This window comes from Squalius cephalus (assembly GCF_949319135.1).
Source record: "Squalius cephalus genome assembly, chromosome: 16".
Lineage (NCBI taxonomy): Eukaryota > Metazoa > Chordata > Actinopteri > Cypriniformes > Leuciscidae > Squalius > Squalius cephalus.
This window is the reverse complement of record NC_137137.1, coordinates 21,829,662-21,850,920: the sequence shown is the minus strand read 5'-3', so window position 1 is coordinate 21,850,920 and position 21,259 is coordinate 21,829,662. Positions and strand designations below refer to the sequence as shown.

Below are 21,259 nucleotides of genomic sequence, written 5' to 3'. Positions count from 1 at the left end.
TCTTTTGGAGTCGGCCAGTGTAAATGTTTCTGAGGTAACCAGAGATTGCTTTTGACATGAATCTTCAATAAGGAAAAAAGGGAGAGTACAAAACATAAATGTGGGTGAAGGGGTAGAGGCGGGGGTGATGGTGGGAGGCTATTTCTAGATATGTAAATTGTCACTTAATGTGTTGTTAGGCCACCTATTTCAATTTTTATAGGTTTGCATTGATATATTTTTTCCCCTTTAGATTTTAGATCATTTATAAAACAAGGATTGAAATTCAATATACATGTAGTATTGAGAATTGACTGGGACACAATAATAGGCCTATAGGGGTTTTCGAAATAGTGATTCTCCATGGCTATAATTGAAACAACTTTTATTTGTTTTTAAAATACTTAGAGCTGAAAGGTTGTGGTTACTATAATAAAACAATTAAAAGAGTTCCAAATTATGCACAATGTTAACAGAAACACCCGCTGGAGGACAGTGCTACTCGTGTGTAACAGGCATGGGCCAACAAGAGATATGAGGGCCAAAACAGTTCACATGATTACACAACCCACATGAGAATCATTTTAAAGGACATGGTGCGGAGTATGCAAATGGCCAACCGTAAGCTGTCAAAAAACCTTCAGCCCTCATCTAGAGATCTTGAATGTCTTATTTATAAATAAATAAATAAATTAATAATTTATTGTTTTATTATATTTCCTTCTTTTGTTTATTACTGTCATTTGAGGTTTGTTTGAAATGCTGTTGTTAGTGTTTAGATGCAAAGTCACCTATAAATTCATATGGTCTTTCCAGACATTTTATATTAAAAGTGAGTTTTTGATTATTCCCCTATACATTCATATACATGGTAGGCTATATTTTATATAGGAATGTAATTACTCTCTTCTTTAGATTTATATTCTTAATTTCAATATTATATTCACAACAAAGTGATTTACAGCAGGGGTCTTCATTGGGGCTTTTTTTAAGGAAAGCATGCATTTAACACAAATATAATGTGTAAAAAAAATAGGTCATCTTTCATTGTTACGGAACATCAGAGTGTAGGCTGTTTAGTTAAAATCGTACAATCACTCATTATTATTTTAATATTTTATATAATCATCTAAACAAAGTGTAAATACATTCATATGTCATCATTATACATTTTAATAATATTATGCGTCTTTAACGTAGCAATGCTTCATCTGACAGCTTTCATGTTTGACATAAAATCACGCGAACATGTAGCCACGCCTCTCTCCTGTGGACGTCCAATCAGCGCGGGGCGCAATCGCCAAGTTGTTCCTGGAACGTCATCAGAATTCTGGTGACTGGAGATTACGTGGTGAAGTTAGTTAGCCACTAGCCAGTTGCTAGCCCCGACATAAACAGCGCACAGATGTAACGACTGGAAAAATGTTTTATTTGCGTTAAACGTGCACTTCCATCACAATAAACATCAGTTCTTTCAGAGTTTATGGAGGTGTTACGGTAGGTTCACGCTTGTATTGTTTTGTTGGTTTAGTAAGGAAGATGCACGAGCGCTAACATCAGCTAGCTCTGTTTACTATTTATCTCTTATTTTTCCGCTTTACGTTTTTTATTTGACAGTTTAAATTAGATGTTGTCATGCACTGTCTGCATGTGATGGATGAATGGTTTTGACATCAAGCTTACGTGTCATTATTAAACCTGACACTGGTTAGCTTACTACACTGTAGCATATCAAGCAAAGTCAACATTGAGTCCTTTTACTCATGTAGTCTATTCTAAAACATTGAGCCGCAGCAGAATTTGGTTTTATGAATTGATATTTGTATTTAACTCTACTGTATTGCCGATGTCTTGCTTGAAAACAATGCATCTGCTTTAAATAATTCTTAAGTCGAGTGTCAGTATAAGTGTAGTACTATTTTGATATGTCACTAACTAGATAAACAGGTGTATCATCATAATACACAGGCACAGATGTACACTAGACAGTGTTGTATACTAAACAATTCACTCTTAGAATGCAGGTTTCAAGCACAGGAGACTCATTTTATTCAAGTATCTGCTGTTTAAAAGCCTTGTTTGATTGTAGTGGTGTAGTGAATTTCTTCTGCTAATGTAATTCTAGTGTTGTGATTGTCTCCACAGAGTCAAGGCCGCAGAGAGTAACCCCAGAATGAGTTCTGCGTATGCCGTGGATATAACCCGTTCTGCATTACGAACACCCTAAAGCATCTCGAGAGAGTCATTCAAAACATTGCTTCACACACACGGCTGCAGGCTACATCTACACTACTGAGATGTTTGCAAAGTTGAAGAAGAAGCTGGCAGAGGAAGGCGCCGCTGCCCCTCGTTCAGGCCGCATCCCTCGCTCCATGAGCAAAGAGTCCATCACTTCTGTGGGCGCAGATTCAGGGGATGACTTTGTGAGTAGATCCTTCTCTTTTTTGCGATCTCATATCTTCATCATGCAATTATAAACCTTTGTGGTGTGTAGATCAATTAAGTTGCTTGGTCGGTTACAAAATTAAGAAAAAAATGATGATGAGATATTACTGCCTACAACCGAATTACTGCCAAACAATAATGTGTTAAACTTTTATAACGTTGATAAAATAATAATAATAGTTTTTAAAAAGTCTCTTATGCTCACCAAGGCTATATTTATTTGTTTATAAATACAGTAAAAGTAGTTGTATTGTGAAATATTATTACAATTTAAAATAACAATTTTCTATTTTAATATATTTAAAAATATTATTTATTTCTGTGATAGCAAAGCTGAGTTTTCCAGTCTTCAGTGTCACATTATCCCTCAGCAATTATTCTAATTAGCGGATTTCTTCTTATCAATGTTTTGCTTATTTTTATTGTGAAGACTGTGATACTTTCTTTAGATACTTTTTTGATGAATAGAAAGTTAAAAACAACAGCATTTATTTGAAATAGAAATATTTGTCTTTATTGTCATTTATTGTCAATTTAATGCATCCTTGTTGAATGAAAGTATTTATTTATAAAAAAGGTAAAACTTTAATTTACAGTGTCCTTGTTACATGTACTTACCAAGTAATAACAGTAAATTATGCATAATTACATGCAACCTAACCCTAATTCTACCCTAACCCTATAGTAAGTAGGCTACATGTTGTTAATTAATATTACTTATTAATAATTATATACATTAATATTTATATATTATAAATTATATAAATATTATATAAATACTATATATCATTACATGGTAACAATGTCACCTTAAAATCTTTCTGACTCAAAACTTATGAAGGGTATAATCTTGGCTTATTCTGATTTTGGATCAAATGGAAATAAATATGCATTAACCCTAATGCTACAGTATGTTTCTCTTAGGCTTGTCTGTATGGCGAAAAATATTCCCCCCCTAAAAAATATTATTGTGTTTTTAATTCTAAACCAAAACCTTCCAAGTGTACTTCCAAGTCTAGTAAAGTGCCAGCTGACACATTCTGATTGGTGGACAAGAAATACCTAAATATTTCCTATTGCAAAAGCAGAACTGATCTAGTAAAACAGCATGATAGTTATTCCTGTTTCAAATAACTGGCTTATCCACAGCATCCATTCTAGAGATAGTCATATGACTGTGTTTGCACACTGCTCTACATGAGGAACCTGCTAGTGTGTCTGAGGTTAGTACTAGAGGGCTGTGTTATGCTGCTTGGGAAACCAGTGATGTTATAGAAAGTGCTAAATAATATCACAAGCTTTGACAAACCAGTGTAACCTGACACTCTTGTCCTCTAGCAATTAATGGTAACACACTCAGGGTTGGGATCAGGTTGTCTTTCGCCCTAAATAATTAAAGCTGCAGCCTTCAGGCTTGATGGAGAATGAGAGTTGAAATCAAAGCCACCCTTATAGGTGTTTTATTGAGAGAAACTGATGGGTTTGGACCCCAAGGACAATGCAAATGTTTTAATTATTATAGTAAACACCTTAATGATTCTGCATGTGTGGTCAGTTTAAGGGTTTCTCCTTTTTCAATTATATAGTTCTTATGAGGGATGTGCAATTATATTGGTTTTTTTTCCCCCTCAGATAATAGTGTTTTGTATTTTTCGAATTAATTGTCTAATTTGTATATTTAATTGTTCATGCTCATTTCCACTGCTAAATGTAATCTAAATTAGCAAATCTCAAAAAAAAAAAAAAAAAAAAAAATTCTTACTGTACAATATACAGTATATACAGTACAATGTTTAAAAATGTTTAAATGATATATATTTATCAATGTTTAAAAAAATGTGTATGTGTATAAATATATATAGGCCTACATACATAAAATTTTATATATATATATATATATATATATATATATATATATATATATATATATATATATAATATACACATACATTTTTCTTGGTGCAACTGTTTTTAAATTTTTGTTTGCTGCTTACATTCACTTGCATTTTAAAAGTGTTAATATTATTTTTAGTGTGTTTTATTAAATTTTACAAACAATACTATAAGAATTTTAATATTAGACATTTATCAGTTATTGGCCATAACATTTGAAATAAAACTAAAACATACTATAAATAATATATAATCGGTAATCAGTATTAAATGGTAAAACCATAAATAATAAATAATACTAATCAGCATTAGTAAATGGGATGGTGTTATTTTTTACATATAAGTCCCTTAAAGGGGAGAGATTATAAATTTTTTTTTTTTTTTTTTTTACTATGCTACATATGATATGATGTGATATACAGTAGTGAAAGGCTGATACAAATTCAATTAAACCACCAAATATGAGGAAATATTTTAAATTATTTGGCAAAAAAAAGGCAAACTACAGCTACAGGTTTTATTTTCACAGTATTACTTCTTTAATATTGATGCATTCGTCTATTTCTATGGTGCTATTAGGATGATAAATGTCTCTTCATCTATATCTTTCGCTTTCAGGCGTCTGATGGCAGCAGCTCCAGAGATGACGCCTCTTCTCAGATTCAGCGCAGAAACGATCAGATACGAAAGCTGGAGGCCAAACTCTCAGGTATCGTCAACACAATACAGAAAGAAAGAAAGAGACTGAAAGAGGGGAATAAATATGAAAGGCCATCGTGACAAAATCTAAGATGCAGGCTGTTATTTTTACACTCTTCTTACCTTGCAACTCTTACGTGGTCTTATCTATTTCAGTCCGTATTTGGATACCTTTAAACCTTTTATACCTTTTGCCACAATGGAACTGTTTAAAGCACATAGTATTTGACAGATTTGCCAACCAATGAATCTCAATGAATGCAAATGACTGGAAAAATCAGCATGAATAATAGATACCTGGCTCTCACTATCAGCCTGTCTTGGTATGCAGTTACACACAGCCTGATCTAGAAACTCTTTTAACCCTAAATGAGCTGTGCTAGATAAGATGATTGCATTATTGACCTGATCAGGGATGATGTATTAGTTTAAAGGTCAAAGGTCACCAGTGGAAGGTAGCTGTCATTGCACAGCTTCAGTCAGTTTGGTTTTCTCATCTCAGAAAATCATTCTGTTTTTCCCTCCATTTGTTTATCTTCTCAATCATGTTTATCCCTTTGTTTTCTCGTCCCTGTTTTTGTCCCTCCTCCTCCCTCCCCTACCCGTGATCCTCCCCCTCATCCTCCTCTGCCTCCCTCCGGCCGTGTGTTTGTGTGTGTGGGTAACCCATTCCCCAACCCTAGACTACGCTGAGCAGCTTCGGCTAATGCAGAAGACCAAGGAGAAGCTTGAGATTGCATTAGAGAAGTATCAGGATTGTACGTACCGTTCTTTTCCTCCCATTTTCACCTCTTCCTTCTTTTGGCTTTCTCTCCTCTACTCCTTTCCCATTTGTTTGTCCAATGCTTTTACACAAACATGCATTCTAGCTATACATTATCAACTTATAGACAAGTGAGGTTGGTTCTTGATCAGAAACCAAAAAAAAAAAAAAAAAATGCAAAAGAAGACCGTTAAACGGTTTATTCACTTGTTTTATATCAATTGTTTTATCACAAACCTCTTGGTCTGGGTTTTATTAAGTTAAGCTCTATCAACAGCATTTGCAATCATGAACATTACCACAGAAAATTATTTCTACCCGAAGTTGTTTAACCTTTTTAGCTATTCGGGGTCTTTTTGACCCCAAATGACATTTACTGAAATAATAAAAAAAATCTAAATGGCATGAGACTTGATGTGATGGTTGACACTTGCTAGCTCTACAAACAATAAAATAAACTGGTATGATATCAGGTTGTATGTTAGTGTGAACAACAAAAAAACTCCAGAGACCCCAGAAAATAAAATGTGATTTTATAACATAATAATGTATTTTTTTATTTTTTTAACAAATGTAATATCACTCACTTTATTAATGTTTTTACTCTATATTTGTGCAGTGTTGGGGGGGATTTAAGGATTTTTTTTTATTTATATATATATATATATATATATAAGTATTTTTTTCATAGACATAAATGGGAGACTATAACTTTTTGTTACATAATTTGTCACAAAAAATCAGTTACAATGCAGAAAACACACAAAATGAAGGGGCAATACTGCAACACATCCTTGGAGTAAACGCACTCAACAGTGAGTGTACATTAAAAACGAATAGCTTAGGAGGGGTACAGTAAATAAGCTGACATGTGACTACTAAGGGCCAGTTCATACAGGTGAAAAACACGAGACACATGGCAGTGTTACTGAGAAAATGGCAAGTCTAGAGATGTGTTTTTTTAAAAGTTGCACTTCTTTTAACTTTTTTAGACTGCTTTTTTAGAACACTGTGTCATGCGTGAGACGCTGCAAAAGATGCGAGATGCGCGGTCAAACACATCCATCTAGCGCATGTTTACAATGGAAAAGTAGCGCAGTGGAATGGAAAAATGTGTTCTGTGTGAAAGTATTCTCACATCTCAAAAATGATTCTCAAAAAACCCAGTTTGCGAGGTTAATTAAGTGAATACTTATTTGGGTAGGTAAACATCTGATGTAACTTTACAAAGATAAGGTCAGTAAGTGATTATATCACGCTAGTCATTAATAATAATACAAACAAATGAATAAACTATAACAACAATATATTAATATAATACCATTTGTTACTGTAATCTTGCAATTCCCTCAGTGTTTTTTTTTTTCTTTGTTTAAAAAATTAATCAATGATTCTTTTTGGTAAATTAATCAATAATATGCCACAAATGCTGTTGGTGGAGCTCTTTAACCTGAAACCTCTTGCTTTGGGAGTTTTCAGTGCATAGGAAATATGTGTCTTTCACGTCATGGCGTCTGAGTTTTAAAGGTGAAACCTATAGAGAAAAGTCCTTTGCCACTTTTTATGACATGATTTTTTCAGCAATTGTAGATTGTGCCTATAACAAGGTAATATAAGATGCTGTTTCGCTCTGAAACGTCATGATCTGAAAACACAGATCCCATTTATAGACCCAAATTAAGAGGATAAATGCACTGAATTGAATAAATTGAATAAAACAACTGAATACAAATAAATGCATGTACTAACAATGTGTTTTACAGCTTTACTACCAAGGACGTCTGGAAATTAAGCAGTGTTGTTGTTCTTTACATTTCATTTAATGAAAGTGTGTATTTTTGTCTCTAATAACATTTAATGCAACACTAACAAAGGTAACAAAATGAATACATTATGTATTGATATGTAACACATTTACTTTACATATGTCTAACACCTGTGATAACACTTAACCACTGAGTTATAATGTTATGTCTGTTTAAAAGCTGTTTTTAGAGTCACAGGAATATTCCCGGGTTACTTACAAACATTTAGATTGCTGAAAAATCAATTTATGTGCTTTAACAAAAATACGAGCTGCAAATTTCTGCTTTTAAACCCTACAGACCTCTTTTCTGCTAAGCTTCCATTATAAATGTATTAACTGTAAAAATTGTCTTCTGAAACGGACTGTTCGCCACAGATGCGGCCCGTAGCCATTATGTTGAAAATGATCTGGATTATTTCTCTAAGAAGGATTTCGGAAAAATTTAAGCTTTTGACTTGTTTTTGTTTTCATCCAGCATCCATGCGCAAACTTCAGGACCAGAACGAAGCTTTTCAGTCTAACAGAGCCAAGATGGCAGAAGGAATGGCCTTAGCGTTAGAGAAAAAGGACCAGGAGTGGATGGAAAAGCTGGCTTCACTGGAGCAGGTTAAGATGCTTTGTGACATACTGGATAAAGTCGCTCTAATTAGTGTTTTGTAAGTCTAATATACTAATAATTCATAATTGCTTTGTTCCTCTTTCTCTCAAACAGGAGAAGTTGTCACTGACCGCTCGGTTAGACGAGATGACAGAGCAGAGTTTAAGTCTGTTCCAGAAGAGAGATGATCTGGATGAACTGGAGGGCTTTCAACAGCAGGAACTGGCTAAAGTCAAACATATGGTCAGCACATTAGTTGTATATAGCAAAAGAACATAGTTCGAAAAATTATTCACATCACCTTCCTACATTTCTGCATTCAACAATCATTTGTATACTGATGCATATCCAAGTTAAAGGAATGTTTATTCTAACACCAAGCCGTGTCAGAAAACTCAAGACTAGAATAGCTCATATTCATTGCAATAGACAACAAGAACAAATTTGTTAGTGGGCATTTGTTCTGCAGCTGCTGAAGCGAGAGGAACAGCTGAGTCATCGGGAGAAAGAGCTCAGATTGAGAGGAGAGGAGCTGAACACAGCGAGACTGACCCTGAGCCAAACCCAAGACAAGCTGTACGAGCTGGGAGAGGAACACGAGGAGATGTGCAGGGTCAACTCACAGCTACAGGCTCAAAGGTGTGTGAGGAAGCACAGGAGAACTTGACTTCCAAATTGTGAGAATGTAAAATAAGGTTTGACTCCATTTTATCAAAGATCAATGGCTACGTTTACATGCGACCAAATAATCTGTTTGTTATCGGATTGACGACTCAAATGAACAGAAAAGCCTTCATGTAAACACCTTAATTGATCCGATTGAGCTCGATACGAATGAAATTTCAATCGGATTGAAAGGGGTGCTTTATTCCTTTAATCCGATCGAGAGGACTTGTAAACACTAGATCGGATTGAAAACCGAAACTGAAAGGACTGCGCATGTGCAATGACGTTGAAATGGCGTAATGACGTATGACTTGCTGTTGTTCCTGTTGAATAAAGTGCCATATACTGTTTTTTTTTTCATTTTTCCTGCATTTTTCCTGCTTGATAAATATAAACAGCACGGCACAACGGTTCATATGTCATTGTCTCCAAATTACAACCAGAAATGGATAAATACTAAATCTGCTGTTTAAAACAAATAAAGAACCGATGTATGAGTGGTTATTATGCACAAACAGCGGGAAACTCGATCTATTCTTGCAGTGTGCACGTCAAAACATCTACGCACATCAATCCAATCACACGTTTAGCATTCATGTAAACACTTCATTTCAGATTCATCAACCGATTGAAACAAAAGTTGTGCATGTAAACATAGCCAATGTTCTTCAGACTTAAAAATAAGGGTGTGCAAAACCACATTTTTTCATAAGTTGGGCAACAAAATGGAACAGAATATGGCAGTCTCAACAAAAATATAATTTGAAAGATTTTAAATCTAGGTCATCTAGTTCAATCACCCTGATTCATTCCTACTTGAAGATATTTGGAACAGGATGAAATGTTTCAAAGAGTGTTGAAATATTCATTAAACATAAGCACTTTCAAGGCTTCCTTCTGAAAAAGCGATTGCAGTCAGATTATTCTGTACATCTGTGGAGTTTGCTTATTTATTTCAGTTTTTCTATTTGGTCTCTCTCAGGGATGAGTTGTTGAGTGAGAGAGCGGAGGCTGAGAGGAGGGTTGTGGATCTGGAGAGGAGAGAGCAGGAGTTACAGCAGCTCATCCAGCAGGTCTCGCAGGATTTCCAGAAGGTGGGCTCTTCATCAACACAGATGACACTCAGAAGCCAAGAAGGTTACTTTTGGGAGCATATAGTCACCACTCCCATATAAGTGTTTTCATTTCTTTCACTTTTATTTATGCATTATATTTATGCATTTATAACAGTGTTATAACATTGCTTATGATCGCATTGCTTATGGTGTGCACCTAAAATGTTAAATTAGCCCATGATTTACTCACCCTCGAGCCACCCTAGGTGTATATGAATTTCTTCTTTCAGCCAAACACAATCAGAGTTATATTAAAAAGTTTTTGAACTCCAAAAAGTGCATCCATCCATCATAAATGTAATCCATATGGCTCCAGGGGGTTAATAAAGGCCTTCTGAAGCGAGACATATCCATATTTATAACTCTATAAACTATAAGCACTGGTTTCCGGTAACGTCCGTACCCGAGTCTAGTTCTGGCCGAAGAGTGACCTTTGACCTGACGCAACTCAGGTTCTTTTCACTCCCATAAAGCTTGGGAGAGCCAGGATATATCACTCCAATTGTGTTTTGCTAAAAGAAGAAAGTCATACACACCTAGAATGGCTTGTGGGTGAGTAAAAATATGGGATCATTTTTGGATGTACTAACCCTTTAAAGAAGACATCTTTTTTTATTATTATTATTAAAACCAATTACTGAATTATTTCCAATATTTGCATATTTTATTATTTTTATTTCTTCTATTGCTTGTGTTTGGTCTTTATTTTATTGCTGACAGTTTACATCTCTTGTATAATTATTATTTTATAAATATCAAGCAATAATTGCATCGTGACAATCTTTGACTAATATTTTAAAAAAGCGGATAATTTATTACATTTATAAAAAATTTAAAAAAACTGTTGTTTAAATATTTTAACCCTTGATTTCACTTGCATAAATTTTTCCTAGTGTAACCATACAGTCCTGAGGAAACAGTCAATGTCTGTTTAAAGAAACTGGAATATGTTTTAAATTTTCCTTGAATGGTATGACAATAATCATTTCCACATTCTATTGTTTCTTTTGCTCTCCAGGCACAAAGCAATGCAAATGTACTAGAGAAATCAATGGAGCAACTCCAGTCTGAACACAATAAGCTAAAGCTACAGCATGAGCAGCACAAGAACAAGGTCTGATTGACTCAACAAAGAATTCCTTGATACTAATAATGTAAAGTATTTACTCGCATTTGCACGTGAAAATTACTGTCTGAGAATGTGATAAATTATTCAGACTCACATGTGAGTGGCAACCTGTAGGTTATAATATTACATCAGAATAAACTATAAATGCAAATTACATTTCTATGCTTTCCATCCTGATCCATTTTATATCCAATTTGTTTTTTTAGACAGAGTGTCAAAGTAAAGATAGTTTAAACAATGCATCTTGACACCCTTGGGCTTTATTCCCTTTCATTGCTCTGCATATAGCTGTTTTTGGACCCAAAAATATGTCCTGTTCCTAAGCCCTGATGCTAAGTTATATATATATAGTGTGTGTGAATGGATTGACCTATTTGCAACTCTTTATTTCTTTGTCACTTTGGTATAATTCTTCATACCATACTGTGATTGGTCAGGTTGCAGTGACAGAAGAGGAGCGAGAGCGTCTATTGGCTGATCTGCAGGAGAAGGCCACCTCCTTAGAGAGGAGACTAGAAGCAAACTACTCTCAGGATGAACACCTACAGGAACTGCTGAAAGAGGTCAGAGGACACGTGTTTATACATGCCTTTCATCCTACTGCAGTTTCAGTCATCTAATATCGGCATGTTTTGTTTGTGTGTGTTTAGAAGTCTGCATTAGAGCAGAGGTTAGAGGAGGCCAGAGGTCAGTTACGGGAGACGAGAACAAATCACACCACAGCAGTCAGTTCACTGGAGGCCCAGGTAACCCAGCATCTAACCTCATTCGCTGCTCTACATTATTACATGTCGTTTTTAAAATGTTCAGTGCTTAGTGCTGCCATACTGTATTGTTTCATACAGCTATTAGTGAGAGAATTCCTGTTTCTCATTTGTTTCCAGATCTCTCGACAGAAAGCCAGCATCACAGATCTGCAGACTCTGGTCAAGCACAAAGACGATTCGTCCAGGGCTTACAAAGAGAGGACAGACGCACAGGTGAGAGCACTGCGATTCTCCAGTTAACCCACACATCACATGACCGTGGCTGATTGATCTGAATGATGTGAATGTGTGCTGTCAGATCTCAGAACTGGAGCAGAGACTGGCTGACTGCGCTGAGAAGATGAAGAGTCTGCAACAGCAACTTGAAGACAGTGAAACACACACAGGAAAACTGGTACATTATGTCAGTCAAAGTCTCACCAAACGTCCCAATAGCCTGTTCAGTGCCGTCCATCGGTTTGTTACGACTACCAACTGTTTTTGCTGAAATGTCGCCCTCTTCTGTCAGAAATCTGTCATACATACTGGGACGGCAGCATTAGATGAGGAAAAGATGTTTAGGGTTATTAAAAAATGGGCTTGTTAGGCAGCTCAGTGTCTGTCTTACAAGTCAGCTTTGTTGTGAATCCCTTAAGAGTTTTGACCTTTGACCTTTGGTCCCATAGCAGGTGGAGTGGTCGGAGGAGAGAGAGCGACTACAACAGCAGGTCTCGACACAGAGACAGAGAGGCTTGGAGAAAACAGCCAGGCTGGAGGAGGAACTTCTTGCACTACAGAGAGAGAGAGAAACCGAGGTCAACAAGCATCAGGACAACCTGGTGTGTAACACATCACTCGTGTTTCTTTGACTATCATGAACTTAACATGGGGACATTATTAAAGGTTTGTCTGATGTTTGTGTCTTTCTCTCAAGCGGTTGCTGGAGGAGGAAAAGGCCTCACTGTTGAAGAGCAAAGCTGAGATTGACAGCACTGTAGAGAGACTGACAGCAGAACTCGAGCAGTCTAGAGTGAGAATCATCTGCATCTGCACAAACAGATTCACTATGTAACACTACCATGCAAATGTTTGGGACGATAAGATTTTGAAAGAAGTCTCTTTATTTGATCAAAAATGCAGCAAAAAACATAATATTGTGAAATATTATTACCATTTAAAATAACTGTTTTCTACTTTAATGTATTTTAAAATGTAATTTATTCCTTTGTTGTCAAAGCAGAATTTTCATCAACATTACTCCAGTCTTCAGTGTCACATGATTCTTCAAAAATCATTCTAATATGCTGATTTGGTGCTCAAGAAACATTTCTGATTACTATCAATGTTGAAAACCAGCCGTGCGGCATAATAGTTTTTGCAAACCATGATAATTTTTCCAGGATTATTTAATGAATAGGAAGTTCAAAAGAACAGCATTTATTTGAAATAGAAATTAGAAATGTGTAAATACTGTCACTTTTGATCAATTTATTGCATCTTTGCTGAATAAAAGTATTAATATCTTTAAAAAAAAATACAAAAATCTTACTGCCCCCATACTTTTGAAAGGTAGTGCAAGTTAAAACCGAAGGACAGTACAGTTAATATTATAAAGCGGTCCATCATAATCCCGACTGGTTGACCATCCAGTCAGTCATACCGCCCAGTCCTACTGTGCACGTTTCGAGCTTGAGTCGTGTTGCTGACCAGTATAGCATTTGTGTGACATGTATCTGTTTGTGTCACAGGCGGATTTGCGCAGCAGACAGACGGTCAGCGTTGAAATTGCCAAAGCTCTGGAGGAAACCAGAAAACAGAGGGAAGAACTCCAACAGCAGGTTCATTCGCTGGCATATTGAAATATGCATAATTGTTTTCACTCATAAAGTCATGCACCTGTTTTACTAAATGTATTGCTTGTCTTTTATAGGTCAGCAAAATGACTGAGTCTCTTGAGAAGGCGGAACAGGAAGTGAGTCGTCTTTCTCAGGATTTAGGGGCAAAGGAGGAAGAACTAAACTTGTTGAAGGAAGGTGAGGGACCAGATGTGTTCTTGCAGCAGGAAAGAAACTGGTTCAACCCCTCCATAATTAGCTATTTATTTGAATAGAAAAAAAAAAAAAGGTTTTGGCTACACATTTTAATGTTTTAAATATTTAAATATGTTTTGTTAATTTATTGCTTTTTTATTATTACTTTATATATATGTGTGTGTGTATGTATGTGTGTGTGTATATATATATATATATATATATATATATATATATATATATATATATATATATATATATATAGATATAGATATAGATATAGATATAGATAGATAGATATAGATAGATATATAGATAGATATATATATATATACTGACTTTGATACTAAGATTCTCAAACCTTAAGAACACAAAACACCTTCAGTTCATTTCTTGCTTCATTTCAAATTCAGACATGACCAAAAGTAAGGTTGTTCAGTGAGTCTGATGTTAATTTAGTATCTGCTTTGACTTATTTAATGGGTTGGTTCAGTGAGAATTTTGTTTAAATGATTTAAACAGGTAAGTAGTGTGAGCAATTTATTAAAAGAACCAACTTCAGAACGTTTATGTGCTTTATAATGGTCAGCATTAAAAAGCTTCTGTTTCTCATTGTGTGTGTGTTTGTGTGTGTCAGAGCTGAAGGCAGCCCGTAGCAGTCTGTCTTCTCTGCAGGCTGAGTGTGAGTCTCGTCGTTTGGAGGCTGAGGAGAGAGAGCGAGAACACACCTCTCAGCTGACATCACTGCAGCAGGAAGTCCTCACACACACAAAGCAACTCTCTTCTTACCAGTCCCAGGTCACTGTGTGCTTTTATGTAGTTAGATACATTGTCTTACCAATTTGATGTTTTTGTATTGACATATCTCTTTGTGTGTGGCAGGTGTCTGATCTGGAGGGTGAGGTGTTGAGATTAACAGCACAGTCACATGCAGACGAGTGTGATGGTGAGCAGAACGGGACGGTTACTGCAAGTGATCTTGACCAGTTACAAAAGGTCAATAAAGACCTCGAGCAACAACTGGCTGAAAAAAACAAGGTGAGAGCAAAGAAATGAATCAATATAAGTTCTAAGAAGAGCAGCAAAAGCCTATAATGCTTTTTGGATATTAGCTTTCATGTTGTGTGTAATCTAGCTGTTTGTTAAGGTAAAGGGTCTACAAAGCAAACTTGCTGCTTGCAAACTACATCTACCTTGACCCTTACACACTGTAGTTGTAGCTGAGGCTTGAAAGAGTTTTGTTCGTGTTGTCGTCATGTCAAAAATGTCTGTTTTATGTGCTACGAAAGCAAATTAACTTTGCATGCATTTCCAAAGAATGAGGACTCAGTCTTGAATTTATATGGTAAAACCTATGCCATTGTTACTGTTCGTATCACTGTGTATCCAAGTGCTGAGGAAGCCTTCGGGGCTAAAATTCAGATATGGTAATGGAAGTTTCATAAGCGGTCGACCAATCCCAACAGACTGGGCCGTCTGACCAATCAGAGCAGAGTACGCTCGTGCGGAAAGGAGTTTAGAGAGACTGAATTCTTTATCGAACCATTTCTGACACAGAAAATAATGATGTTGAATAAATTATCATAATTATTTTATTTTTTTTTCCTTGCATGTAAATCTTTTATTGAAGACCTACAGAACAAGAGCCTTTAAAAAGGCATAATAGGGGCACTTTAACATTTTATTTTTTTTAAATTATGAACTTGTAATTTTATGTAAGAGCATAATTTATACAGAGAACATGTTTTACAATATATTATTTAAATGAATCACATCAGTTATTTGGAGAATGTTTTAAGTGGTTTAAAATGCAATTGTCTTGAAAGACAAAATAAAAAAAAGTCTCTATTTGTTTACTTAATATGTCTAGTTTCATTGTGCACCAATCATTCTTACATATTACTGTAAAAAATAATACGTATATATGTAAAACAGTTGTAGTCAAATTTTCATTACAAATGTAATACGTTTCTCTGCATTTGAACCAACTTTGCTGACATAGCCAAGCTTGCACTGGAGGCGAAACATTGTATTCATCAATAATATTACCCTATTTTAATTATAATTTAGGTTAAAGGGTGAGGGAAGGGTCAAAGATATAATTAAATATGCAATTACAGAAATAAATTACAGCTGTAATTACATGCAGGTATTTTTTAAATTTAAGTACAATGTACAAACATGAATATATATAATGATACTACTATTTTATATATATATATATATATATATATATATATATATATATATATATATATATATTCCCTGATATTTTTTTATTTTTTTGTCAGACAATAAAGCAGTTACAGCAGAGGCTTGCAGAACTGAAGAGGACGCTACAGAAAGAGCTGGTACGTGTGTTTATTCAGATGCATTTGTCAGTGTACTGTATGAAACACAGTCCATGTCAGCTGTCAGCAAACATTTCCTCACGTGTTTATGCAACAGAAACTGAAACCAGATCCTGACTCTGAGATGAGAGAGAGACTCCAGGAGAGGTCGGCCGATAAGATGCTCACAGAGACACAGATGCCCACCACAGCTCCAACCCCAGCTCCAGGACTCCCTCAAACCCCAGGCCTGCCACCCATCACCGCCAACACCACAGTCACCAACAGTTCAGACCTCACCGACACAAGAGAGATCAACTTTGAGTACCTCAAACACGTGGTGCTGAAGTTCATGTCATCTAGAGAGGCAGAGGTGAGGGCTTCATCGCTTTCCGAACTGTTCAGATTACTTAATAAAAAACAATGTACACTACCTTTCTAAAGTTTGGGGTCAGTAGTGTGTGTGTATATATAAATTAGAACTTTTATTCAACAAGAATGCATTAATTTGATCGAAAGTGACAGTAAAGACATTATATAATGTTACAAAATATTCTATTTCACTTAAATGTTCAAATTATAATAACAGTGATAATAATAATAATAAATGTTTCTTGAGCACGAAGGGGCTGTTCACACAGAATGTGTTTTTCCATTCCACTTTTTTTCTAATGTAAACTTGCTAGATGGACATTTAACCATTGTGATCACGTTTTTTGCAGTCTCGTGCATGACACAGCATTTAAAAATACATCGCTAAAGTTAAAAGAAGTTCAATTTTTAAAAAGCTTGTTTCTAAAAGATCATGTGACACTGAAGACTGGAGTAATGGCTGGTGAAAATTTAGCTTTGCCATCAAATAAATAAAAAAAAATATATTAAAAACATTTAAATTGTAATAATATTTCACTATATTACTGTTTTTACTGTATTTTTGATCGAATGAATGGAGCCTTGATGAGCATAAGAGCCATCTTTCAAAACATTAACAATTCTTACTGACCCAAAACTTTTTTAGTGTACATCCAATCATCTTTTGTTGTCCTATAAATGTTTTTTTCGGTACATTATTTACCCTAATAATCCTCTTAATACAATCCGGTTTAGTATGTGCTTCAGTGATTTTTAAACTCCGGACTAGCGTAGATGTAAGTGATGCTTGAATGAATGAGATGTTACCTCTCTCTCTCTCTGTTCAGGCTTTCCAGCTCATCAGAGCTGTTTCAGTACTTCTGCATTTCACAAAAGATGAAGAGGACATGCTCAAACAGACACTGGAGTACAAGGTGTGTAAGAGAAACAAGTCTAAGTATGATAGAGGACGACATGTAGAAAGTCAGCTTGCTTTCTTTTCAACCCTCGTCACACCCGGCAGCGTTCTCCTACGGACGCTTGAGCTAACTAGGCCACTCTGCTAAGGCAGATAACAAGGTGGGTCAGGATATCTGGCTCACCGCACCGAATCAAACCATTAGCTCTCAGTGACACGGTCAGGAATAGCAGCACAGGCTGGTATTTATAGCTCAACCCAGCTGGAAATCACTGCACATCACTGTGCTACATTACACACGCTGCCCCTTTGAACACCGTGGTACACTGGTACTCTGTGGTGTGTGTATATGCTTTCCTGTAGCTTAGTGGTTCTCAACGGGGGCATTCAGAGAACAACGGGGATCGTTGGAAGCAAGATTTTTTAAAGGGGGGTGTTCAGGTGTTCATGGGACCTGATTAATGGATAGGGGGCGCTGGCCCAAAAAAGATTGAGAACCTCTGCTGTAGCTCAGACAGTAGAGCGTTGGTGCTTGCAACGGCAAGGTCATGGGTTTGATTCCCAGGGAAAGCAAGAACTGATAAGAATGTAAATGTGTACCTTGAAATGCAATGTAAGTCATTTTGGATAAAAGCGTCTGCCAAATGCATAAATGTAAAAATGTGTGGAGGATTTGTGAAAAAAAAAAAAAGCTTTTGCATCTGAACTCTTCATATATATATATATATATATATATATATATATATATTATCAGAAAAGCAGATTATTATCAGGGATTATTCACCTCCACTTCTGTACTCAAAATGTTTACAAAATGTTTTTGTAAAAGACATTTTCCAGCTTAATTAAATTTGTTATTTTGTTTATTTAAAATACTGTGAACTCTTTCAGTTTTTTTTTTTTTTAATATCAATATTGGATGGATATTAAAAATTAAAAGGAAAAAAAATTATAAATGTATAACATTCTATAGCTGTGTGAAGGATAGAAGCACTATTTAAGTCTAATGTTTTGTGTGTGTTTCAGATGTCGTGGTTTGGTTCCAAGCCCACACCCAGAGGAATCATACGGCCTTCCATCTCAGGAACCTCAAGTTTGAGCTGAGAGACAAAAACATCTCTGAGACAAAGCGAAAGAGGGAACGGTGAATGATCTCGGTAGGAAACTACTGACGTCTGAAGGGAACAATTGCAGACTCTGCAGTTTCAATCTCTGCCTCAGCAGTTCCTATGTAGCTCATGCCCTTTAAAGAATGGGACACAAAAACAAATCTGTCCATTTTACACTCAAATATTGCAGGGACTAAAAACAAATGCTTTATGAACATCATCTTTCTGTGACCTGAGGAGTTTCATCTTTAATGGTTAAATGACATCATCCGTCTCAACTCATGCACTCTGTAGTTTCATCCGCTTTCAAAAAACTACCACTACTGTTTCCAAGAGCCTTCAACTGAGGAAGATCTTTCAACACGAGAAGGAATATTTTTTTTCTCATTTACTTTTTTGTAAAACCAGTCTGAGCTTGAACTGGTTCAATCAAATCCTCTACTCCATTTCACTGGTACTCATGAAGACAATAATATGGCCTTTTTTCTCTTCAATACTGGACATCAGTGAAAATCAGGAACGGGATGTTATAAGATATAATGTTGTGATTTTGAATATGTGGAAGCATCTTACTTTAATCTGCCTTGTTTATGTCTAAATTACAATTACGTACATTCCATACAAGTATTTATATATGAATACCTGTATATAAGTGATAAGAGGATTTATAAATCAGTGGATACTTAAGTTATGTTTTTTGTACATCATATACATGGCATTAGTCACAATACTGTTCATGAGTGTGTATGTGTATGAGATTCTTCACTGTGGGCTTGAAACTGTAATATAGAGGCATATATGCACAGACTGAGGAAACAAGCATGCATGCCTTATACAACTGAATGCTTTGATTGTACTTTGGTTTTGAGTGTATATTGAAGCATTTGAGTACACTTAAAGCCTTAATGTTCAAGGCTAAAATACTGTCAACTGCATTTATATTTCTCTGAGAATAAGTCAATAGAAGCATCTTTTCATTTTACCTGTGAAAACAAAGTCGTTTTCGGTCAGAGCCAGTGTTTTGCTGTCAGAACGATGTCATTTTGTGTGTTTTAACACTTTAAGGAGCATCAGCAGTAAGGTTAACCACTCTAAATAACAGACTCTTCTGGTAATAATAGCTGAATTCAACATTGAATATATCTGTGGGATGCTTAACGTGCGTTTGCTGTTTTTAGAAAAAGAAACCCAAAGAATTTCTGTTTTATGTAAAGCTTGAGTCAGTCGATTCAAAAAATTTGCTGTGCCGTAAATGAAGGTTCTCTGAAATCCCATTGGAAAATGCAGATAAAATGCCCTGTGTGTGAACAGTTAGGAATGAGATCCATAATGCACTTTTCTACAACTGTATTCATGTTTGTTTTGATGTTATGATACTGTAGCTATCACGACAGTATCCATTGCCTCTGCTTTCAGCAAAATATCACTACATCCTTAATTTGGTTTGACTTCATGGTATGTCAGGAATATCAAAACTTGATAAAAATTGAAATCTTTCTCAGTGACTTAGTCTAAAGAAGACTCATTTGTACTTCTATGTGGTTACCAGTGCTGACTTAAGTGTTTTTGTTCTAATAGTGGATCTGAAAGTGATGAGACAAAGCCTTTCTAAATCATTTCAGAGCAGAACTAACAGATCAATAATTAACGATGAACATTAGCATTCAGTTTCACTTGAGAGATTATAGAATAGTTACTATATAAGTTTTTTTTTTTTTTTTTTTTTTTTTTTGTCAATTCACCTTTTAGTGCTAATCCCATTCTATACACACAGAGTTCAGTCATTTACGGGAGTGACAACTGGATTCTACAACCAAATTAAAAATTATATGCAGTGTGCACAGAACCAAACTGAACTAGTTATTAATGACGTATTTAAACACGCATCAGAGTCTCTCTTGTATGCACAAAAAAACACAGGAAAAGAGGTATGAGCCTTTACTTAGGGTATGTTTACACGTCAGTGGCGGTAACGGTATCGCTTTCAAAAACGTGCACTTTAGGGGCGTTTACACGACACCGTTTTCAACTAAAAACGGATAACTTTTTAATGCGTTTTGCCCGTTCATTTACACGACAATGGCGTATTGGGGGCCTGAAAATGGAAACTTTTGAAAACGGGTTTCAAAGTTTTGATGCTCCCAAAACACCGCTGTCAAGTCAAGTCACCGTTATTTAAATAGCGCTTTTTACAATACAGATTGTTTCAAAGCAGCGGAAATTTTTATGTAAACTGTCGTGTATGACCGGCCAAAACGCATAAATATTTTTTCAGTTTTTAGTTGAAAATGATCTTGTAAACACCCCCTAAAATAAACCTAATAAATCCAAGTGCTTTTATATTGAAAATAAGACAAAAATATCACAACCCCATTTTAATAACTCCATAATGTTGATGGCCTTATGAGCCAGGCCCAAACAACAAGCTCATTATAATAATATGGGCATGGCAATACTGCAAGAGAGTGCCCTGCAAAGCAACCTTTCAATCATATAAAGAAAAACACAACACTTCTGTTGATGGTGGTTTAGTTCAAATTGCAGAAAATAATGGCCTGGTTTCACAGACATGCTTAGATTAAGCCAGGATTAGGTCTTAGTACAGTGACGGTATTTAAGTGGCTTTTGTAAACATGCCTTAGAAAAAAAAAACATTATTGGTGTGCATCTTGAGACAAAC

At 35.6% G+C, this 21,259-nt stretch overlaps 1 protein-coding gene across 2 annotated transcripts; it reads left to right on the top strand.

Annotated features, from left to right (window-relative positions):
- The first annotated feature begins 1,303 nt into the window (after window positions 1-1,303).
- golga1 (golgin A1) lies at window positions 1,304-19,710 on the top strand. 2 transcript variants are annotated; one of them, XM_079897950.1, is made up of 23 exons: window positions 1,311-1,476; window positions 2,125-2,402; window positions 4,936-5,026; window positions 5,700-5,774; window positions 8,062-8,192; window positions 8,299-8,427; window positions 8,654-8,823; window positions 9,833-9,944; window positions 10,984-11,079; window positions 11,532-11,657; window positions 11,745-11,840; window positions 11,979-12,074; window positions 12,160-12,255; window positions 12,527-12,679; window positions 12,775-12,870; window positions 13,589-13,678; window positions 13,771-13,873; window positions 14,508-14,668; window positions 14,753-14,908; window positions 16,162-16,221; window positions 16,319-16,573; window positions 17,400-17,486; window positions 18,497-19,710. In XM_079897950.1, the coding sequence occupies exons 2-23, from the start codon at window positions 2,277-2,279 to the stop codon at window positions 18,572-18,574; spliced, it is 2,583 nt and encodes an 860-aa protein (XP_079754076.1). In that variant the 5' UTR covers window positions 1,311-1,476; window positions 2,125-2,276; the 3' UTR covers window positions 18,575-19,710. The 2 variants fall into 2 exon arrangements, with proteins under 2 accessions (XP_079754077.1, XP_079754076.1); XM_079897951.1 differs by lacking the exon at window positions 5,700-5,774 and having other exon boundaries at window positions 1,304-1,476.
- Window positions 19,711-21,259: the final 1,549 nt, after the last annotated feature.